Source organism: Pollachius pollachius (assembly GCF_949987615.1).
Source record: "Pollachius pollachius genome assembly, chromosome: 9".
NCBI classification, from domain to species: Eukaryota; Metazoa; Chordata; class Actinopteri; order Gadiformes; family Gadidae; genus Pollachius; species Pollachius pollachius.
The window spans coordinates 17,139,863-17,160,664 of NC_136942.1; the positions used below are offsets into that span (position 1 = coordinate 17,139,863).

The 20,802-nt window shown below is 45.5% G+C and overlaps 1 protein-coding gene across 1 annotated transcript in view; it reads right to left on the bottom strand.

Moving 5' to 3' along the window:
• The window catches only part of LOC307080371 (polypeptide N-acetylgalactosaminyltransferase 18-like), a gene marked incomplete at both ends in the record, with an annotated part of 64,644 nt that overhangs the window by 11,320 nt on the left and 32,522 nt on the right, over positions 1 to 20,802 (bottom strand). Inside the window, 8 exons of the mRNA XM_079743050.1 lie at positions 743 to 838; positions 5,249 to 5,386; positions 5,739 to 5,924; positions 9,141 to 9,255; positions 10,073 to 10,270; positions 14,988 to 15,174; positions 18,104 to 18,270; positions 18,645 to 18,846. Coding sequence (XP_079599176.1) covers positions 743 to 838; positions 5,249 to 5,386; positions 5,739 to 5,924; positions 9,141 to 9,255; positions 10,073 to 10,270; positions 14,988 to 15,174; positions 18,104 to 18,270; positions 18,645 to 18,846 — 1,289 coding nt within the window. The remainder of the gene's footprint in view (positions 1 to 742; positions 839 to 5,248; positions 5,387 to 5,738; positions 5,925 to 9,140; positions 9,256 to 10,072; positions 10,271 to 14,987; positions 15,175 to 18,103; positions 18,271 to 18,644; positions 18,847 to 20,802) is intronic.

Here is a 20,802-nt window from a genome sequence, read left to right on the forward strand (position 1 = left end):
CCATTGTGCTAACCCAGCTAATATACAAGTATAAAGTTGTAAAATGAAGGGAATGAAGGTAAAGAAGAAAATTGTCCGTCAATTATTTACACACATACAAGTAACGCCACTGCACTGAAAAGTCCCCCATAAAGCGTCTTTCACCTAGCATTCACGCATAACAAAACTGGTTCCATTGACTAATGCAGTAAAAAAAGACGATTGCAAACAGCTATTCCACCGGCTCACCAGTGTCTTGATTGACAGGTGGAGAATACGTGGTCTTCAGATATGGAAATGGAGATGGACGAAAATAGACGCAAGGACCCAGATAGCAAGTCAGAGAGGTTTGGAACAACCAGCTGAGGCAAAAGTGTTGGGAGGGGCAACAGTGACATATGGTCCAATCACGACACTCTCAGAAATGAGTCTCTATGGATTGTCAAGCCAGGCCCCATCGTGTTTCCCATCATGCCGCGGTGTTTATTGTTCCCGGGATTAGAGTGTGACAAGTTGTCACATTGCAGTTGATAGAGAGAGACATGGGAATGACAAATCATGGCGAAGCGGAATTATGTAGTCATTTGACATGCACAGCGGGCGTCGGGGGGAGTGGGGTGGCTTACACATTCAGCAGGCCTGGGATTAGCATACCCATTCAATGCAATTCTGTCGCAAAAATAAACGCCTTGACTGCGACAGCAAAAGGGGTGTATGTTGAAATACATGGCAGTGCTGAGGACTGCAGGGTGAGGCCTCTTACCTGGGGGGTCATGCCGTGACACAGGTACATGATGGGAGCGTTGTCTGTGTCGGGCCCCTGGTCCAGGCAGAGGTCCCCTCGCAGACTGTTCTTCACCTGGAGAAGACGATGGCGGAGGGTGAATGGCGAGCAACATGGAAGGAAAAAGAAGACCGACATTGAGAACACAAACACAGGGCGGACAGAGACACAGAACTCCAGCACTGCAGGAGGCGTTAATTAAGCACAGAGGAGGGCAGACTTCTTTGTTTCTCTCCCCTTCAGCTGCGTGTCTGTTTTTCTGAATACGTTATCCAGACTGTTCAGAGGCAGCTTGGTTCAGAGGTGAAACTGCTGCAATGGACCGGGCTCTTTCCATAACAATACAAAAACACCTTAGAGCGAGAGAGCGGGAGACATTCTTTAGAAAGAAAGGGTGAGAGAGGATGAGAGGAGAGCGATAATACAAGCGTCGGCCATTCCAGCAGCCCCCTTTTTATTGCTGACACCCTGTCTGGACAGCATCTCCTGTGTGACAAAGGAGAGCGATATGCCCGCCTTGCCCATCGATATCCAGGCAGGGGGACACGGGCTGACCTTTGGGGAACTCCACATTGAGCTGTGCTCCAATAGGCAATGGTTCACGTGGGATTTCGTGGTGGTTAAAGTAGACAGCAGAGGCCCCTGCTCCATGCATACTTTCTTTGCTCCAAAGGCGCGAACACTTCTCCATACGTCTCTGTTGGACGTACAGAGCCGCCACCGCGTCCACACCAAGGATTTGTGCTCTCTCCCCCTGCGTCCTCGAACCCAGCTAAACAGAGTTCAGGAGCATGGAGCACCTGGGCGTCTTCCGCCGGGCAAACATCTCTAGGTATCCCCCCCACACGTGGTGCCAAAGACGGAAGGCGGCTACCAGCCGTGCAGCGATTACCGCCGTCTCAACAACTCCACCCCCCCAGACAATCCAACACATCAAGGACTTTTGGGCCCTGCTGGCTTGACAGGTAGTGTTCTCCAAGGTGGATCTGGTCCGGGGCTACAACAAAGTACGGGTTTGTCCAGACAACATCCCTAATGCTGTGGCCATCACGATGTTAAGACTTTTTTTTGGTTCATGCATAGGAAAAAAAAACGCAGCACAAGCTCTCCAGTGTCTAATGGTCCGTGCTGAGTGAACCCCCCTTCCTTTTCGACAAGCTGGCCGACATCCTCATCGCCAGCGCGTCCAGGACGGAGCACCTGTCCCACTCCTGATCCTCTTTGAATGCCTCAAACAAGACAGCCTTATTGTGAAGATGCCATTTTGGGCGGTTGTCCGACTCCCTGGGGCATTACCAGGGACGGAGCTGTAACACTGCCTTCGGAAGTGGCCCAGTGGCAGATTTCCTAAAACCCTGCAAGACCAGCCCTGCATAGCCATCCTGCTAAGGATGCTGTTGCCTGGTCAGAGGAGATTGTCAAGGAGTTTCAGACATGAAAGGGGCCCTGGCAACGTGACGCGCCCTTGCCCACACGACCAGCACATCGGATTACGCCATGGGCGCCGTCCACCAACAGTCTGGCAACCGCTCGCATTCTTCAGCCACCAGCTCCGCCCCAACCATCGGGAACATAGTGCTCTTGACCGCGGGCTCTTTTTGACCGCTGCTCCCTGTTTCCTGCTGGAGGCCCGCCCATTCACAGCGTTGTTCAGCCACAAGCCCCTTGTGTTTCCATTAGCCAACGTCGCTGAGGTCTGCCCGCCAGCAGAGGCACCTCACTTTCACCTCTGAGTTCACTTTAGACAACAGACATAAGTGGGAAAGTGCAATGCCGATGTGGACCGCCTCTCCCGAGTAGTCTTCGTTGCTGAATTTGGACATTGACTTAGCCAAAATGGCCGCTGGCCAGGCCTCCGGCCCAGAAGTCCAGGCCTACAGGACCGCCATCACGAGTCTGCAGCTATCCGTCCAGAGCGCTAACGTTTCACTCCTATGCAACATTTCCACCGGTCAGCCACGCCCTATCATTCCCGGGAGTGGCAGACGGCGGGTTGTGCGATGTGCTCAAAGGCCTCTCATGATGGTTTCACCTATCTCCTCCCCTTGCTGCATAGGACCACCAGGGGGCCGGAGCTGATGGCGACTTCATCCCTGAGGCCAATGCTCCCTGGTCGGCGACTGTGCAGTGCTCCGCCCCCTCCGGCCTCTGCCGGTCCTGCGTCCCACATGAACTGCGCGACGCACACAGGAGCCCCCTTTAGACACCCTACGACGGGCCATTCCGCGTTCTGGAGCCAGCCGATAAAACCTACGTATGGGTGGACCGCCTAATGCCCGCTCCCCTGGACTTGGAGCAACCCGTCGCTTCGGCTCAGTCCCCACACCACAGTCGTCCCCCCTCCCGTGCTCCCAGCGACAGGGACCCCAGACAGACCCAGGGCTCTTGTGGTGGCTCAGGCGCTTCCTCCAGTCCCCGCCCAGGGGTCCACCAACAGGTTTGGCTGTGTAGTCCGGCCCCCTGGTGTTTGTGAATTCTGGGGGAGGGGACATGTGTGGTGAGCAAGCACGCAGACTCGAAAGACATGATTCACCACGACCGTCACGTTTCGGGAATTACAGAGAGCCTGCCCGTGTACGTAGCCTTTCGGAGCGTCTGTAGGCAATGAGGCGTTGGAGCGGAGGTCGTACAGTGTGTTTGAGTTGATCATTTTTGTTTTGTGTTCACAAGCCACGGTACAACAGCTTCGGCTCACGCTGTAACCCAATTCACTCGGCATTCATTTGTTTTCATAAACCCGCTTTACTGCCAAAGATTCATCTCCATGTTTAGAAATAATCTGCCAGCCGCTGGAAAATCAGAAAACCCATAAGAATACCCGTGTTATGAATAAAACTCTACCTTAAAAAATGTATTCGCTGCATTCGTCAGGTTGCCTTTTTTCTTTCATGTTAGAGTGATGCACTGATTCCACCAACACCAACATCTCTATCTGTCATCTGAAGGAGTTCACAGGCAGGAGTTTGTTGTTTTCCTCCAATATGTAAACTTCTAACCCATCTACATTTGTCAGATGCTGCTTGGCAACAACTCTTTCATCTCTCGAATCGGAGCAGGGCGCAGCGGCCCCACACACACACTTACTGGAATCACCAAGTACGTCCATCTCCCGCGCTCCTGCACTGGCGATTGTTTATCAGAAAAGCAAACATTAGAGGTGAGAGGAGAGAGGCTTTGGAAAGCGAGAGAGAGCGCATCGCAAACGATGGCGCTGAAGATGTAACAGGAAACCGGCGGATGACCTGTTTTCAATGGAATAAATTCTTCTCCTGTACTGCCCTTTATTCAAGCTTCAGGGCTACGTCTACAGCATCCACAGAAAGAAGGAAAAAAAGCCCGCTTTTATACTAGAAGCATATTGCTTATTATTGAGAGTAACTGTAGCTAAAAAAGTAGAGATCAACTGAATCCAAAGCTCTTATTTTTCCCATTAAATGCAGCATTAAGTGCAAGGGCTAGTTTTGAACAAAACAACATGTTTATTTCCAACACCTGCCACACATCCCCAGAGATGGGCTTTGATAAAATTATGCTAAGAGGTTCAACACACTCCAGAAGCCATCAGTAGCCGGCTCTTTCACCCTGCTTCTCACACCACCACCTCTAATGTTGATGTCGAAGTCAGTGTTATGAGTTTTAATGGGAATATGTGTGTTTATACAGAGGTATGTGTGGTATAGCAGCACTCCGTCGGTGGCCTAAAGGAATGAAATATAGAAATGGGTATGCAGAATTGTTTTGTGTAGGGTACTAATGCATCATCCATGTTATGTTGTGTGGAGCATGCTTCAATCAAACATACAATGAAATTAACAAAAAAAAAATCGGAAAATGTTATAGTTTTATATGATCTTCAACATAGTTATCGATGCCATTGGTCACTGTAACTAAAATAAGGCTGTAATGTAGTTTTTTATTTCTTTAAAAGCTCTCACCTTCTGCAATTTAATTGAAGTCAATGAAACACGACAGTATTGTGAACACTTCTTCTTGCAAGATGTAAATGTATTAAAATATCCACAGCAGTACTGCTATGTTCAGACATGAGATCAAGTCAAATCCATGCTGGTAATAGCCACCAGAATGTTTAATTCTTCCTCCGTCTCCTTCTCAGTTTGTTACAGATTTAACAACTCTTGCTTACTCGATCAACTGTACCAACAAGGTTTTGTGAGAAGGACCAACTCTTTGGTAAAGATGGGATTGGGTGGATGTAACATGAGATGGCAAACCTCACACATTAGAATCTTTCCATCTTGGGATCTTTTTGCCCGAGAGATTGAGACTGTGTGATAAGAGCGTAGCACTAACATCGATTCCCACTGGCGCCCACCATGCCAAGGATGAATGCACTCACATCATCCTGAGAGGCTTCGGATGAATGCGGCTACCAAACGGCTTATCTGTTTGATATTTGTTTGTTAAGAGGTTTCAAGTTTTGAGGAAAATATGAAGGATAAAAACAGAAAATAAAGCAGAACTCACTACTCCGTAAGCGAGGGTGTCTCTGTAGGAACGCAGCTCAGGGTAGATGTTGGTCAGAAACCAGGTGAAAGGTCGACAGCCGAGACGAGCACGCAGGGCCTTCCTCTCAGAGATGTCCCCTATGTCTATGCCTGAGTTCTGCAGAGAGGGGACAAAAACATACAGACTGAAGTGGAGAGAAATGACATGTCTACTGCAGAGAAATAACAGCAAGTAAGGGATTAAGACATGCGTATCGTGATTCATTTTTTTTCAACACAGTGAGATCCTTCGAGCTGCACTGGTTGGGTAGTAGGGGGCCAGACAAGGCAGTGCTGCATTGTACGCTCCTCTTCTCCACATTCACAGGTGGTTTGGCCAGTTTCATAACCCCCTCTGGCCATGGCAGCTTTTGATCGCCCTGTTCCTGGTTTCAGGCGGTTGAGCGTCTTCCCTATGGATCATATGGATATGATTCAGGTCATAAAGACATCCACACATAACACCCTACCTGTTGAGGGACGTTCCAGGCCATGTAGACGTGGCTCTTGTGCTGGTCCATCCAGACCTCCGCCACCCTGAGAGCGTTGCGGCGCACATGGGCGGTTAGGTTGGTGGTATAGGGCTTGTGCGCACGCTCAATGTGCGCAATCCTGGAGCAGGGTAGGACCTCCACACTGCCTCCGCACTGCCACACCTTAGAGCAAAGAAATACACGCACGCACACGCACACGCACACACACACACACTTTAAGCAAATAATTAAGAGGCACTCTGATTGAAAATGCAGGTTTTGACAAGAGAAAGGCCGGGGGACTAGCTCATGAAGCTAGGAGGGGACCTGACAGTTATTATCTCCTGCAGCATAATGTCCCGAGGCAGGGGCCTGGCAAGCTCACTAGAAGAGCTGCCTCTTTTGTTGGGTTGAACAGAGGTAAATCCGCCCTGCTCTGGAGACAGAGGTACTATCAAGTGGTTTTTTTTTCTTAGACAGGGGACATATCCGTAACTATAGCAACAAGTCCAAAACGTCTCAGTTGACTATTTTCATCAAAGCTACCCATGTATTCAATTCGTCTGGCTGTAAATCATCCACTGATTGTGAAGTCGAGAATTTAAAAGAAAATCTCAAAAGTCGAGGGCAAGTCAGCTCAGGCCAATGACACGGGCGGGTGGGCTTCTGTGTGATAGGAGGAGCAGGCAGTGGCTCTGATGAGAATGAGCCCCCGTCTGGCTCCACTTCCGTGACTTGCAGCCCCGTCTCCATTCCCCGCTTGATTGATCACTGCATATTAATAGAGTGTGGGGCTGGATTTCCGTTTCGCCGGCTAAAAATGCCCTTAAGATAACTACTGTCCTCAATCTGCTCCGCTCCCCGCTGCTTGCTGCCCACTCCACAGTAAACCGGCAACAGAGTTTCCCAGCCTGCCCTCCATTCCCTTTATCTCCTTAACTAGCCTTACCCCAGCACCGAGCCGTCAATGTGAAACCAGCGTCCGGTCTGTCCCAACGTTTATCCCCTGCCGCGTGAAAGCACATTTAAACCACTGATGGACAGGCGTCCGTCTGTGTAAGCCAGGGCGGCCGGAGCTAAACGTTTCACTCAGCAGTGAACCCAACACTGAAGAGGTGCTCCGAAGCCTCAGCCGGACCTCATGAGTAAAGGTCTCCACACGTTCCAGTATACACTCCCTCTGGCTCACTCTGGTCTCCTCGGAGAGCGCTGAGGAGTGCACTGTAAGAGCATTTATAAATAAATCAATATACAAACCAACAAAGGAAAAAAGGAAGGGCCAGACAGCTGAGACAGCGTGGATAGGAGATGTGGAAGAATCACAAACACAGTCAGGGGGTTGGAGGGAAGGGGGGTGACACTGCCAGGGACTGGGGGTCAGATGCCTGGGAGACACTTGGCAGAGGAGAGCCAGGAGGCTGATAGACACTTGTTATAAAGAGTCTTTATAACAATTACAGACCCAGAAGTCTGACTCACAGGGCTGCTTTCCAATCTGATATGAAGGAACCCTCTCACCCCTGTCAAAGCCCACAGAGATAACCACATACTGGATAACCAACTGGACATGGTGATAACGGACGAAGGAGAACAGCAGCGGAAATAAATGCAGAGACGTGATTGCACCGTCAAAAAAGGAGGACAGCGAAGAGGCTGAATCTCTGGCTGAAAGTGAAAATAGAAAGAAAAGACAAGAATTGTTGGATGTCATTCTTGCCATTTCTAAAAGGTAAGACCAGACAGAAGAACGTTTTCTGTCTTCACGTGTTCACATTTTCCTGAAACCATGCTCATCTCTCACTGCAGAAAAGGGTTTTTTCCAGCAGGAAGGAAAGGAGCAGACTCCCGCCAGTGGCCTGTTGCCCAGAGACGAGTCGACTTCCTCGCCAGCCCCTGAGTTATACTTCACACTTGGCCTCAGAAAGCAGGGCCTCAGCATATCCTCACAAGGATTTACCACGCAGGGTTTACGGTGCAAGGGACCGCTCCAACAGAGAACATATCCTTTCTCCGGGCAAGGGGGTAGTACAGGCGAAAAATAGAGACTCGGGTGCTAGAGAGTAGAGAGACAAAGAGAGGCGACAGAAAGAGGGATGGATAAAGAAAAAAAGAAGATAATAAAAAAGTAAAATATAGAAAAAGAGAGAGTGGGGTGGTCAAGACGGAGATATAATAAGACCGGGGACAAGCTGTTGACAGGTAGTATTCAGCAGCAACATTCTCATCCATGTCTTATCAGAGTTTCTCCCATCCCTTTGTGTGTTTGTACATGTGCGGCTGTGCCTGTGGGCGGGTGTCTGTGCGTGCGTGTGCGTACATGGCGAATCGGGTAAAACTCAGCCAGCCTATTACATATGCTAATCGTTTCTAAGTCTGTCTTCCTCGGTTTCGGGCAAAACAAATGAAGTTCTTCCCCCCATGGGGTTTATAAATCCACAAATGAAGTTGTAAATTATAAATGACATGCTTTCCTAGTGCGATAAAGGTTTTCAATCAACACAAAGTAAAACAATGGAGTGGCATGGCAGTGACTAAACCAAGAGATCCATTGAATAGCTTCAATCATAATAGAAGCTTGTGGCCAACATAGATAGGATTCCTCTCTGTACAGACCTACCATACAATGCAAAAATCATTAGAGCTGGGGCGATACCACAGAGACTAAATCATTCGGTAAAAAAGAACATGATGGATTCATATAAGCATTGACTTGTTGCAGTGTGTTAGAATTGCTCCTCTTTTGCTGTCTTTTCAAGTGCATGTATGCATGCACGTGTGTCTGTATGTCATAGGGTCAAATCGGCAGCATTGCTTCAGAACATGTGTTTACCCAACTCTCATTACTACCACACTTAACTGCTAAATTATATATAAATTATCTTTTGAAGATAAATTATCTTTTGCACGTATAATCCTACCTTGTCTTCAAAGGCCCTGGAATGCAAATCATCAGACTCCCAAGAAGCCATGCTGGTGTTCAAATAATTTCCCCGGACATGTCTCCATGTCTGCTCAATCAGAAATCTACCATTGCCGCTTCAATCGCAAGGTTGGATAAGCTCTACTGTAAAATAAAAAGATTTCTCTGGAAGTCATTCTTATACTGCTGCTGTACCACTTTTAAATATGGAAATATATATATTTCTGCCAAAAATGTTGTAAAATAAATCTGAATCAATTGAAAAACAAGGGTTAGAATTCAAAATCACTGTTAATTAGCTATCCTGTACGTCCCACGCAATGAAACGGGCAATGCTGCTAACCATAATATCAACAAAAAAATAAGTACACCTCTACTATTGGATGGTAGCAGTTGGTTCAGTACAAACAGCCAATTTGAAACGAGTTATTGCAGTGTATATTGGGCATTAGACAACAAACTGAAGAAAATGAACGTACTCTGATTCCCAGCTCCACGTTCTCCCCTCCGTAGATCTCCATTCCTTCGTCCAGCAGGCCAATCTCCTCAAAGTACTTCCTGTCCACGACAAAGCAGCCAATAAGGGCAGGGCTCCTGAAATGATAAGAAAATAATAAATTGATCAATCAAGTATTTCAAATTCAAGCGCAGAGGATTAAGGAGTTTTAAACCAAGGCCACAGGACATTTAGACGTGATGGTGACTGGAAACGTGACTCGGGGTGAAAAGGAAAAATGGCCAGTGCTTATCATTAACATTTTCAATGATCATACATTGGAGGCTACATTCTCACCCTATAATTACTCCAGTTTGTGGCATCATGCCACCATCAACATAAATCTAAAGCTTTTTTAAAGATCCAGGAGAAAATAAGCAAACATCATAAATAGATGAATGGATGTTTTTATTGCTATTACTCTATCTGTGACTTATATTCACCTTCTCATATTCCTGTGAAATATTAAAGATATAAAGAACCTTGACAGCTTGCTTGTGTAATTTGTTTGCCTCTTTACAAACATCTCACTGTCGATGAGAAAGTACTACTTCAATGATGGCAACTGGACGGTTGCACGCCATTATAAATCATTTTCTACTGCACAGCGATGACACCTGTATATGTTTGACTGACATTATGTGGTTGGGTTTAAACTGTACGTAGCATAGCTTCATTACAGCCATTGTGGTGGGTTAGGATTCATGCTGTTATCCTGTCTAAGCAGATAGGATAGTGTAGTAGCTAGGGTGTTTGAATCCCTACCAAAGGCATTAGGTTCGATCCCCAATATCTGAAATCGCTCCCTTTTGGATACAAGCAGTACTTAACTCTGCCCAGTTTAATTACTTCAGGAGAACAAAACCACAAGGCTTTATCGCATGAAATTCCAAAGTTTCAGTAATGAATTGTTACCTTATGGGGGCCGTCTGGTTCCGCAGAGCCCACCAGGACTTGGGTGGGTTGAGGTAGCGGCACCACAGCTCCCAGTCGAAGCCCTGCGCAGACAGAGGGTACTCCTCCACCTCAAACGTGTCGAACTTGATGTTGTCAAAAGATGGCGACACCACGCGTGTGCGGTCCTCTTTAATGCGCTGTAGAATGGGCTCTGCCCTGGGGGAAGGCACAGGAGTTAAAACCCTGTGGTGGAATGGTAGCCCTTATAACGTTAGCGCAACGGTGATGTAAGATGATCCTTAATTGCCAACATTAAAACGGGCGCAACCATTGATGAAACCCAACCTCTTTCCAATCGTTACATCAGTAGCAATGTTGGTAATTTTGTGAGTCATTTAGGGGAAATGCAGCAGCGAAGGCAATTACAGCGACTGCAGTGTGACCCTAATATTACTGCGAGGAGCAAACTGAATTAAAATGAAACACATTCAAGAAACTAAGCGAGGTGAAAGCCTGCGGACTGTAGCAATTGGAGATGTGAACATCTTTTTCTTAAAAACCCAACTTAGAATTGTTGAAGCCAATCTTGTTGTTTAGCCAAGGAATGTCCACTTGATTGACTCATTTGGCAGAGGGGTCAATTGTAGCTTTTGTCCTGCACCTCTTGGTCTCTTGTAGAGCTCTGTTTTACGGATGAGTTTGAAAATCTTCTGAGGGAGGACCACATACAACCAGCTTTGGTTGTTTTTCTTGAGCTGGAATACCTTCATCTTCATGTCAAATACTCTCCAACTTATTCTTTATTTATAAGTACTCAGATGACAGAATCTCTGAATTCCTGATCATTATAATCTATTAGTGTTTCAGAAGTTCAATCAAAGCCTTGAAGCCAAATTTGACCTTTCCACTAGACATATTCAATTTCCAATGGCACGGCAGGTAAGCACCACTAGATCATGAATTATCCATGACTATTATTTAAGCTGCATCTACATTTTTGCAGAAAATGAATCAATTATAACGAGATCAATTCTGCCAACATTATATCCCTCAAATGGGCAGAAGAAACCCTCTGATCTAAAACCCTGCAGAGCTAAATACGCCCTTGGCTAGACAGTGAAACCCGATAGCAGAGTTCAGCCTTTGTAACTCAGGCATGGCCAGTTTGTTCAATAAATTTTAGGTTATTCATTCAATGTGGTTCACTGGTGTTCACTTTGTAGCACAAGCCACATAAACAGCAAACACTGTTATTTGAAGAACTACCTGTGAATGTTCTAAAAGTCAACGGCCAAAAAATGAAAAAAAGCAAACACACAAACAAACAAACAGCTAATGTGTTTTGGAGTTTCTCTTTGTTTTCATTAGTCTCTGATTCATACTTAGGCAGAGCAGCGTCCTCCTTCAGCTGTATGCTCACAAACTCATTCTCTCCCAAGCTCCACTGATGAAATGCATTCCACTGAGGCCCATGAAACCCAGGAGTCATCCAATTAGCTAGACCTTTACATAGGAGGGAGGCCGTACCACTCAGCAGAGCAATGTAGCACCCACACGATTTACTACCCTGATGGTTACTCTGCTAAATGTACAATGAAACCACACACACACACACACACACACACACACACACACACACACACACACACACACACACACACACACACACACACACACACACACACACACACACACACACACACAGGTTAAAAATCACCGGAAATGTATCATGAGGGGTTGGCACACATTCTAAAGATTATTTGAATTGCAGTACATTTCTGATGACTCAAAGTTGCATTATTATTTCATGAGTAGAAATTGCAAGAGAGTAAGATAATTGCATAGTAGAGAAGTTGCGCAGGTCTCTTGAATATAGCAAAGTGCTTTCAAAAGTCTATCTCACACAGACACAGACACAGACACACACAGACACACACACACACACACACACACACACACACACACACACACACACACACCAAGAAATTGACACAGAAGGATAAGAGCACAGAAACAGAAATAACCAGGTTTGAGGAGAAGGAGGGAAACACCAACTGAAAGCGAGATCTTGAGAAAAACAAGTGTGCTGTGTGTGTTTGTTTGTGTTCATGTGTGTTAAGTTTCATGGAATATCTGTGTGTGGAGTTCAACCAAAGATGAATAAGTCATAATCAGACTAAGCACACATGGATTCATAAATGAGAAACACTGGGAGACAGAGACATCACAATCAAAGAGATTGAGATGGAGTGGGTCGATGAATACTGCAGCAAAAACCCATTCAATATATTCTTTTATATAGTGTATAGTTTATATTCTGAATTTAACAAACGCTGTTGTTGATGTTTTAATTCACAGTAGCAGATTTTAAGCCTCTACTGATGATAATAATCTTACCAAATACCCCGGCAACCAAGTTTGCTAAGCAAGCAGCCATCGAGCCACCTAAGTTATATGCAACTGCAGTGTGTTTATCTTCTATAACCTAGAGTTAGGAATGCCTAGCCCCTCTTCTGTCAGCAAGATACCCTCCAGCTCTCCTTACGGCCCCTTGAGCCTAGTTTATGACCTTGGATGAGTGCAATGACTGATGGTGTCCGGTGGCCAACTTGGCCCTAAAGCTGAGCTGTCCCTGCAAGGTGCACCCGCCCATTCATTCACACGGAGAGCTGAGAAGCATGAACTCAATCCCAGAGCTCCTCCACAAGGCGTTCAGTGCAGCAACGAGTCAAAACAAAAATAACCCATGAGAAAAGTTTGATTGATCAACATTTTCTCTCTTTGATAGGTGGACCGATTCCCTCATCACAGCTGCGGCTCGTGTTAGGATTCGGAGGGGGGGGAATCGTTGTGCGTCAAGCTGGAGACTGGTGTACTCGTGCTGTGGTACTTAGAAACACAACTTGTGCTTGGTTTTAGAGGAGGGTCTTGATGTAAAACAAGTGTCTGTAGTCTGGGACAAGTGGACTGAAAGCAACCGAGGGCTTGATTGCAGGAGTCTAAATTGAAGGGTACTTTCAGTGTTCTATAATGCAGTAGATTAGCGGTTGCTAACTGTTGTTGAGAAACTTTAAAACATAACTGCAAACTTATTTTGCAGCTTATGGGTAATGAGTCAGCAAAACCGGGTTACGAGAACACTAAATAACAGACGAGGCAGAGGCCATTACAGAAAGCGTAGGCAGTTAACCGCACAGGCATCAATATACACAAAAGTGTAATGATACGGCCTTCTGGTAGCAAACTTTCCTCAATCTTGTACAATTGGAGAACCATTCAAATTGTTTTTCAATGGTGTGAACTATTTAGTAGTATTTTTTTCAGTCCAGTTTATTCACAGTTTGAGTCTGAATAAGCTCCAAAGGCCCACATTAAAATGGAAAAACAATGAATAGCTGACTCGGGAACAGACACAAAAGAGGAATCCGACATCATATAAATCCTATTGAATGTGTATTAAATATATATTACATTAATAGTAAATCTTTATTTGATATGATATTTAAGGATGCGTAACCTGAGGTCATTGTAATTACTAGCAGTCATCTCTCTTATGTTAAATGAAATTGTGTTTGGACAATGAGTGCAAAAATAAAAGGTTTTTAAGTTCCAAGAGACTGTGTCAAAGTCAAAGATGCCATTATAACACCTCACCTTGACTACTTGTTACTCCCTGTTTACACATTCATCCCTCAGTAGCAATTAAAAATCTCTTTCACACAAGCACAAAGTCGACACAAGAAATGATAGGGAAATAGACCGCATTGATATAGCGCATTACCAACTTGAGCCTCCCATTCACCCATTCATAAACCCACCCAGGTGTTGACCAGGCGGACATGTACACTCTAATAGGAGGAGCCGGCGATCTAACCAGCAGCCCGTCGCCCTGCTCTAACTGAGCTGCTGCCCCCCCATCATCCACCAAATTGAGCTGCTCCTAAACAAGGTCAGCTCTTGCTGTATTCAGCAATACTGTCTTTATTAAGGGTCAAAGCAGCATCCGAAGAATCGATCTGCAGACAAGCAAAATAAGGAGCTATAAAGCAAGACATTTCTAAAACCGGTTATTTTCGGCAGTCGTGTGGCCCTCACACTGAGGCACAATGATCAAAGGAGCTAAACTCTCGAAGCCTGTCGTTGACTTGAAGAGAAGAATCTACACAACCCACAAGGGCTCCTCTGCCAGGTTTTCAAGTAAGACTGGCTGCTTAACACAAACATTCTCTGGCATTCACTGCCATGGGAAAACAGTATATACACAGTACGTGTCTTTGTTTCGTCCCGATCTATTAACGTTGTTTCGTTGTGTATCAACCAAGCCTCTTCCTTAGATTGATGAGTTGAAGCTACACATACAGGCCAACGATCAGACCACTAAGGACTATCAGACCCTTTCATGTGTGAATCCAGATATGGGTGATTAAGGAAGGATTATCCGTGAATACAGATCATGCAGATCAATAGGGTGCAGGAAGGGGTTAGACAGTAAATACAGATCATGTAGGTCATTAGAGAACAGGAAAGGGTTGAACAGGAAATACAAATCACACAGGTCGTTAGAAAGCAGGAAGGGGTTAGACAGTGAATACAGATCATGTAGGTCATTAGAGAGCAGGAAGGGGTTAAACAGTGAATACAGATCATGTAGGTCATTAGAGAGCAGGAAGGGGTTAAACAGTGAATACAGGTCACACCGCTCATAAGGAAGCAGGAAGGGCTTAAACAGTGAGAACAGATCACACAGGTCGTTAGAGAGCAGGAATGGGTTGTGGATTATCTCAAGCCTTCTTCAAAGACCATTTATGGTCTTCGAATCGGGGATCAAACGAAGAAGCCCTTCGACCGGCACTCCGAAACACCCTAACCGGTCCACTTTCATCCCCATCACGTATGAGATCTCCTCCTAAACGTCCCCCTCCTCCCTGCTCACCAGCCCGTGTTGAACTCCACGTGGGCGTCGAAGAGGGCCACGACAGGGGCCGAGGCGGCCCTCCAGCCGCTGACCCGGGAGCGGATCAGCCCCTCCTGCTTGTGGTGGCGGACCATCTTGATGAAGCCGGGCCCGTGCTGCGCGTTGCTCTCGTCCACAAAGCGCTGCAGGTGTTCCTTCAGCTCCGCTGGAGAGGAGCACACACGCATTAAAGCTAACGCTGTCACGCCGCTGCCGAATCCCTGCACTCATCAGCCACGCTCCACTGGAGGTCCTCATACGAGGAGGGAAATGTTATACGAGTGCCGATAAAAAAGAAAAGAGATATGCACACAGCGGGGCGGGGATAATCCAATGCATCACATAAAGGCAGTAATTCATTGGAAATAACTTAATTCTTTTTCACGCAACGATGATTCCAAGTATTGGTCTCTTGAAATAAGGTAATCGAGTTGAAATGTGCATTTCAAGCTTCACAGATTCCTCAAGGCGCTGGGGAAAAACAAATCAACATCGGAAAAATACATTGAAAAAGTCATCCATCAGATATTCTGTGTGAAGTAATAATACATTTCATAGCAAGTGTCTAATCTGAAATGACTGGAAGCCAAAACCAACTTAATCAGAATAATTAATGATTAACAACTTCTGCTTAAACATAGCACAAAATCACACATTGAGGTAGATTCATACACATTTGGACATTCAGAATCTTTATTGCCTCAATGTATTATTCAAGTTATAATATACTCTATCTCCCTTTCTCTCTCTCTTATCTAATGTGCTATAGTGTGCCCATGACCCTAGACATACAATAGACAAACTTTCACAAAGCTTTGGGGAGAGATGTTGAAATACAACTACCCCATCTATCATCCCGTGACAATTTATATCTTTAACTCTGGTTGCGTTAACTACCAACCCACATTTTCACACTAGTTTGGTCCAGCTTCCCTTTTGTTAACCTTTGGCCTGGCGTTTACTCGTCAAACAATAGCCTTCTGGGGAGCGGGTTAAACAGTTTTCGGGGCTCACTTAGCTTGAGGCTGGTTTAGGCATACATTCATTGGTCATTGGTTCTTTTTTCTAAAACTATTGTGTGCATTTTCGCATTTAGAAGTCTCATCTGTCCTTGAAGCATAATCTCACAAAGGAATTGCCACGACTCTGTAAGATCTCGGAACGGAATGTAATTCCGTTCTCGGAACGGAATGTAATTCCGTTCCGAGATCTGAGGGAACTTCCTCAAAGATTTAAAAAGCCGATGAAAGGCAGAAAATGTAAATGAAATAAAGCAGAGCCATGGTCCAAAAGTGAATGTAAAGACTCTTCAGAACACATAGCGTAATGCTAGAGCAGATTTTACACCTGTTGCATGACTGGCCTAATGGGAGGAGGGATACCTCCTATGAGTTCCTTCCTAAGGTTTCTTCTTCATCTTTTTTTCCCACTGGCTTTGGAAAATGCCCCTTGCCCAGGTAAGGTCAAAGGTCAAATACAGGCATTTGGAGCATGTTTATGATTAAAACTTTTATGCAAATTGAATTTATGCCAATTATTAAGTTTAAATTTGTTTGGAGGAGTTCTTATTAATGGCTTGCAAAAAAGGTTGCCTATGTCATGAGTTTTATGGTTTTCACAATTGATCCTGTTGTTTTATCCTGTGTCAGACTAGGTGAATTTCTAGTTATTATACAATGAGTGATTAAAACTGTCAAAACAGTTAACCCAAGAAGTTAGTTATGACAGGAGATCATAGAAAATTCTGCAGTAGTCAATCAGAAGTATTCAAATGTGTAATTAAATTCTTGGCGAAGGAACTTCATTATATCATGCGGACACAAAAAACGTTCAGTGTATCAATCATGCAGGCTGCTATGATCAGCATTCAAGGGTGTGTGGCAGCCATAACTAAGCTAGCTGATACATTATTGAAGAACAGTGATAAGAGAGTGAGAGAATCCATTTCCATTTCCAAAGGACGGTGGTGGAGACATATTTCTCATAAAAGGTAATTATACGTAGGGCAGCGGTAAAATATGTCGTCCGCTATACGTGACGAAAATAACGAAGGCGCATCATTCCTCAGACAAAGTGCTCCGATGCATCGTGGAATGAGATATTAATCTGTTTCTCCTCACTTAGGAGCTTTCCAACGGCCCCTTATGTCTGTTTCTTCCCAGACACAGAGTGTGAAATAATCGGGACACCAAATGCAACCTCTCTCTCTCTCTCTCTTTCTCTCTCAAAAGATTTAGTGCTTGAGTCCTGGATCCAGCACCTGGCTTCCATTGATATAATGCAGAACTGAAGAAACATATTCATCGAGCTAGAGCGGGACAAGCAAAACTTTAGGGACATTTCTTTAGAGAATCCATCTTTTGAAAAGAAAAAAGATTCTCAACCAAAATTACATTCAAATTTCAGTCAAGACGCTTTATCCAATGCAACTTAAAATGGAGAAGGATAGATCATATATATATAGATAGTTCCAAGCCATTTAGTTATAGATTTTTAGAATTCTGATTTATTGCTCAGATCAGATTTTTTCGTGTGGGTGATTTGTTGTTTTGCTGAACTGACCCACATACACAAAACAACTGAAAGACGTCATACCAGCAGCTGTCCTATGGAGTAAAAAATAGAGGCTAGTGAAGTTAGCTTTGACGGTTTAATTTATAGGTTGCAGTGCAGTGGAAGCCAATGAATTTGTGATCAGATGATAATGATGGCTTTTTGGGAGCACTGGCTGAAACTTCTCTATGGAAATGTATGTTTATATGTGTTGATGTGGAGTCAGAGCCAGGACTGGTTCGATTGTGACGTGAATGTCTTTATGGAAACAGATTACATTCAAAAATATCTGGATGCGAAGGGTCACTTTTAACTACATAGCAAATATTGACTCCTATTTTTAATATCCCTCCACAGACTCCCTGCATTTGCAGTGACTCCCGCCAACGAATGTCGATCTAGAGTGTTGTAAAAGGGCGCATGGATTCGGATACGACTGTATCTGATTTAGAACTGTAAACCATGGGATTCCTGCTGTTCAGACTGTCCCTGTTGGTGTTCTTGCAGTGTGAACGAGGCCTTAGGTTGAGGGCTGCTCTTACGGCTGTTGCTGTGGTCGTCCACCAGTATGACCTCTCTGAGCAGGTGGGCGGGGGTCCTCTGGATGACCGTGTGCACAGAGCGCAGCAGCACCGACAACGCCTCGTTCACGAAGATGAAGATGACGCTGAGCTGGGGGAGGTCCGGGGAATACGCGATGTTCCTGCAGCTGACGAGAGACAAACGCAAACCCTAAGGGATCGGACCGTCAACGCGATTGCGCATTCTGCAGCAGAAATAAGCAATTTTTGACTTTCTATCACTTTTTCGGAAAACAAATCTTTATGCATGAATACATTCAATACTTCTGTTGGAAACAATCTACCAGAAATAGTATGATTTTGCTTAATAATGTTGCATACAATAAAAAAAAAAATCATAGACATTTCATTGATGAGCAGTTAGCTCTACAGGTTATCTCCAGACATCGGGATTCTAACCCATAACTATTTTACTGGGAGTCACCAATCAACCCTATCCCCAACACTATCCTGTCCCTAACAGACTTCTACTATCCACACATCAGCAAAGCGGTGCACTGACTCATCCTGTCTGTAGTCCGGTATGGGTCGTGTGAGCGACACGCGGTCGCTGAGGTAACCGTTGTAGCCGTAGTACTGGAACTTCTGCAGGGCAGCCCTGCGGCTCTCAGGCCCGAGGTCGTGACCCCAGTGCAGGAACAGGGAGGTGGCCGGGTCAGAGGCGGGGTCTGCCAGAGAGTCTTCACCGTCCTTTAGAGGTCTGTCTGCAATGACAGAGAGACACAGACCAACGGGGAGGGAGAAAGCGATGGCGAGAGTTAGAGAGAGAACTTCTGTGTCAGTAACGGCATTTAGACCGTTAAAATACAGTCCAAAAAAACAACAATGCTGTATAACACAAGAAATGCCGTTTTTTGCTAAATAATATATATAAAAAATGCTCTCCATCTGGGGGAAATAATAATGTTGAGCAGCATAGGAGACAGCACCAGACTGAAATAGCGCCAGGCAGACAAAGACGGCCATTGTTAGCACAAATAAGGCAGCCTAGCAATCATGCCACTGCTTCCTGCAGGGTGGAGATTGGGTTTTGGAGACTGAATGCCCCCATATCCCCAGAAGAAATCATTTAGATTTTGGTTCTGCATTGTGGGGTACCTAACTGTGCTAAAGCTACGTTAAGCAACCTCCGCTCAGCTCACATGGAGCACAGATCGTGAGGATCTGGAACAACAACAACAAAATTTTGAAAAGACAATAATTAACCAGCCAAAAAAATAATCTTTGTTGAGAAGCTGTAAGCCATTTTGGTTCAGATTCACACCGCAGAGTGCAAGCAAGAATAGGACAAAAGTTGCTTCACCTATTCCAGAACAATATTGATGCTCTGGTGCAAGCCTATTCTGCCTATGCGGACTAACAGAGGAGACAGAGCCTCAAATGGTGGAGCTCATCAGAACCACACTCATAGCCTGCAGCAGCCTCACCTGGTCAAGAGGGAGCAGCAGAACTAACGCAACATACTGCCAATCAAAGCACCGCTGCCAGCAGCATATGTAGGGACGACTCCTGTCGGCAGGGAGCGCGCCTTCAGCTCATTGGAACACATGTCTTGTTTGGTTGTGCATCACAAAATGAGTCTCTCTGAGTGTTGACAGAGCTGTAGCTTGTTGTTCTGGGCTTTTGGTTTTGCGGGCCCAACGCCAGACCTGACATGTTGTGTAATGTATTTATCGGGAGGACCTGGGCTGTTGGTGCTTTACACCGCTCCGGGGCTCAGCACCCCAACAGGCCAACCGGCGCTAACACGACAGGAACTCAAGAGGGAGAGGACGGATGGGAGGCGTGCATCAGTTTCGCTCACAGTCAGCCTGTGTGTGCGCGTGGGATGTGCGTGCATGTGCATGTTTGGCAGGCAGTTGAGTGGAGAAAAAGTAAGCAATTTATTCTGTCTGTTGTGGATGAGGCTATTTGGCGACATTGTTTTTTTTTTTGCGCCCAGTGATTTGCTTCTGCACGTAGTTTGACAAGGCATTAAGAGTAGTGTGTGTGTGTGTGTGTGTGTGTGTGTGTGTGTGTGTGTGTGTGTGTGTGAGAGCTCCAGTATGGACAGCTAGTTAGAATAATGAAAACAGGTCAGGCAATAAACTTCTGTAGTTGAGCTGGAATATTTTTTGCCTGATTGTGTGTGTAGCCAAAAACAAGCTTCTGCAAATCCTGCTGTACAAAAAAGAAAGAAAATGTGTGTATGTGTGTGCATGCTTGTGTGGGTGCGTGCTTGCATGACATATTGCTCTACTCAGCATGGAGGCAATGCCAACATACTTCTAGGTGTGATTTGATGCTGACGTCTCCAAATGCATTCTAAAACATCCATCTCCTTCCCCTGCTTAGACACACTGTGTCCCAGCATGCAACATAAATATGTGTTCCCCTGCTGGGGATCTGCACCTTTAGATTTGTGACATGGAGGCAGAGAACCTAACCGATGCTCCATGGTGCCTCCCTGCTTAAGCTCAAATCATGTCGGAACCTGTTCTGGGAAGAAAATCTAGGGTCAGGACTGTCGCTCCACAGGTACAGTGACGGTCGGGTATGCTGACCGAAATAAAACTTGTTTACAGAGAGGCGTCCACTGCATAAATGTGTTTCTCTGCAGGTAGCTGGGCAGCCAATATTGGTTAGAGCTGCAGGAACATATCGTCCCATAGTGACAGACT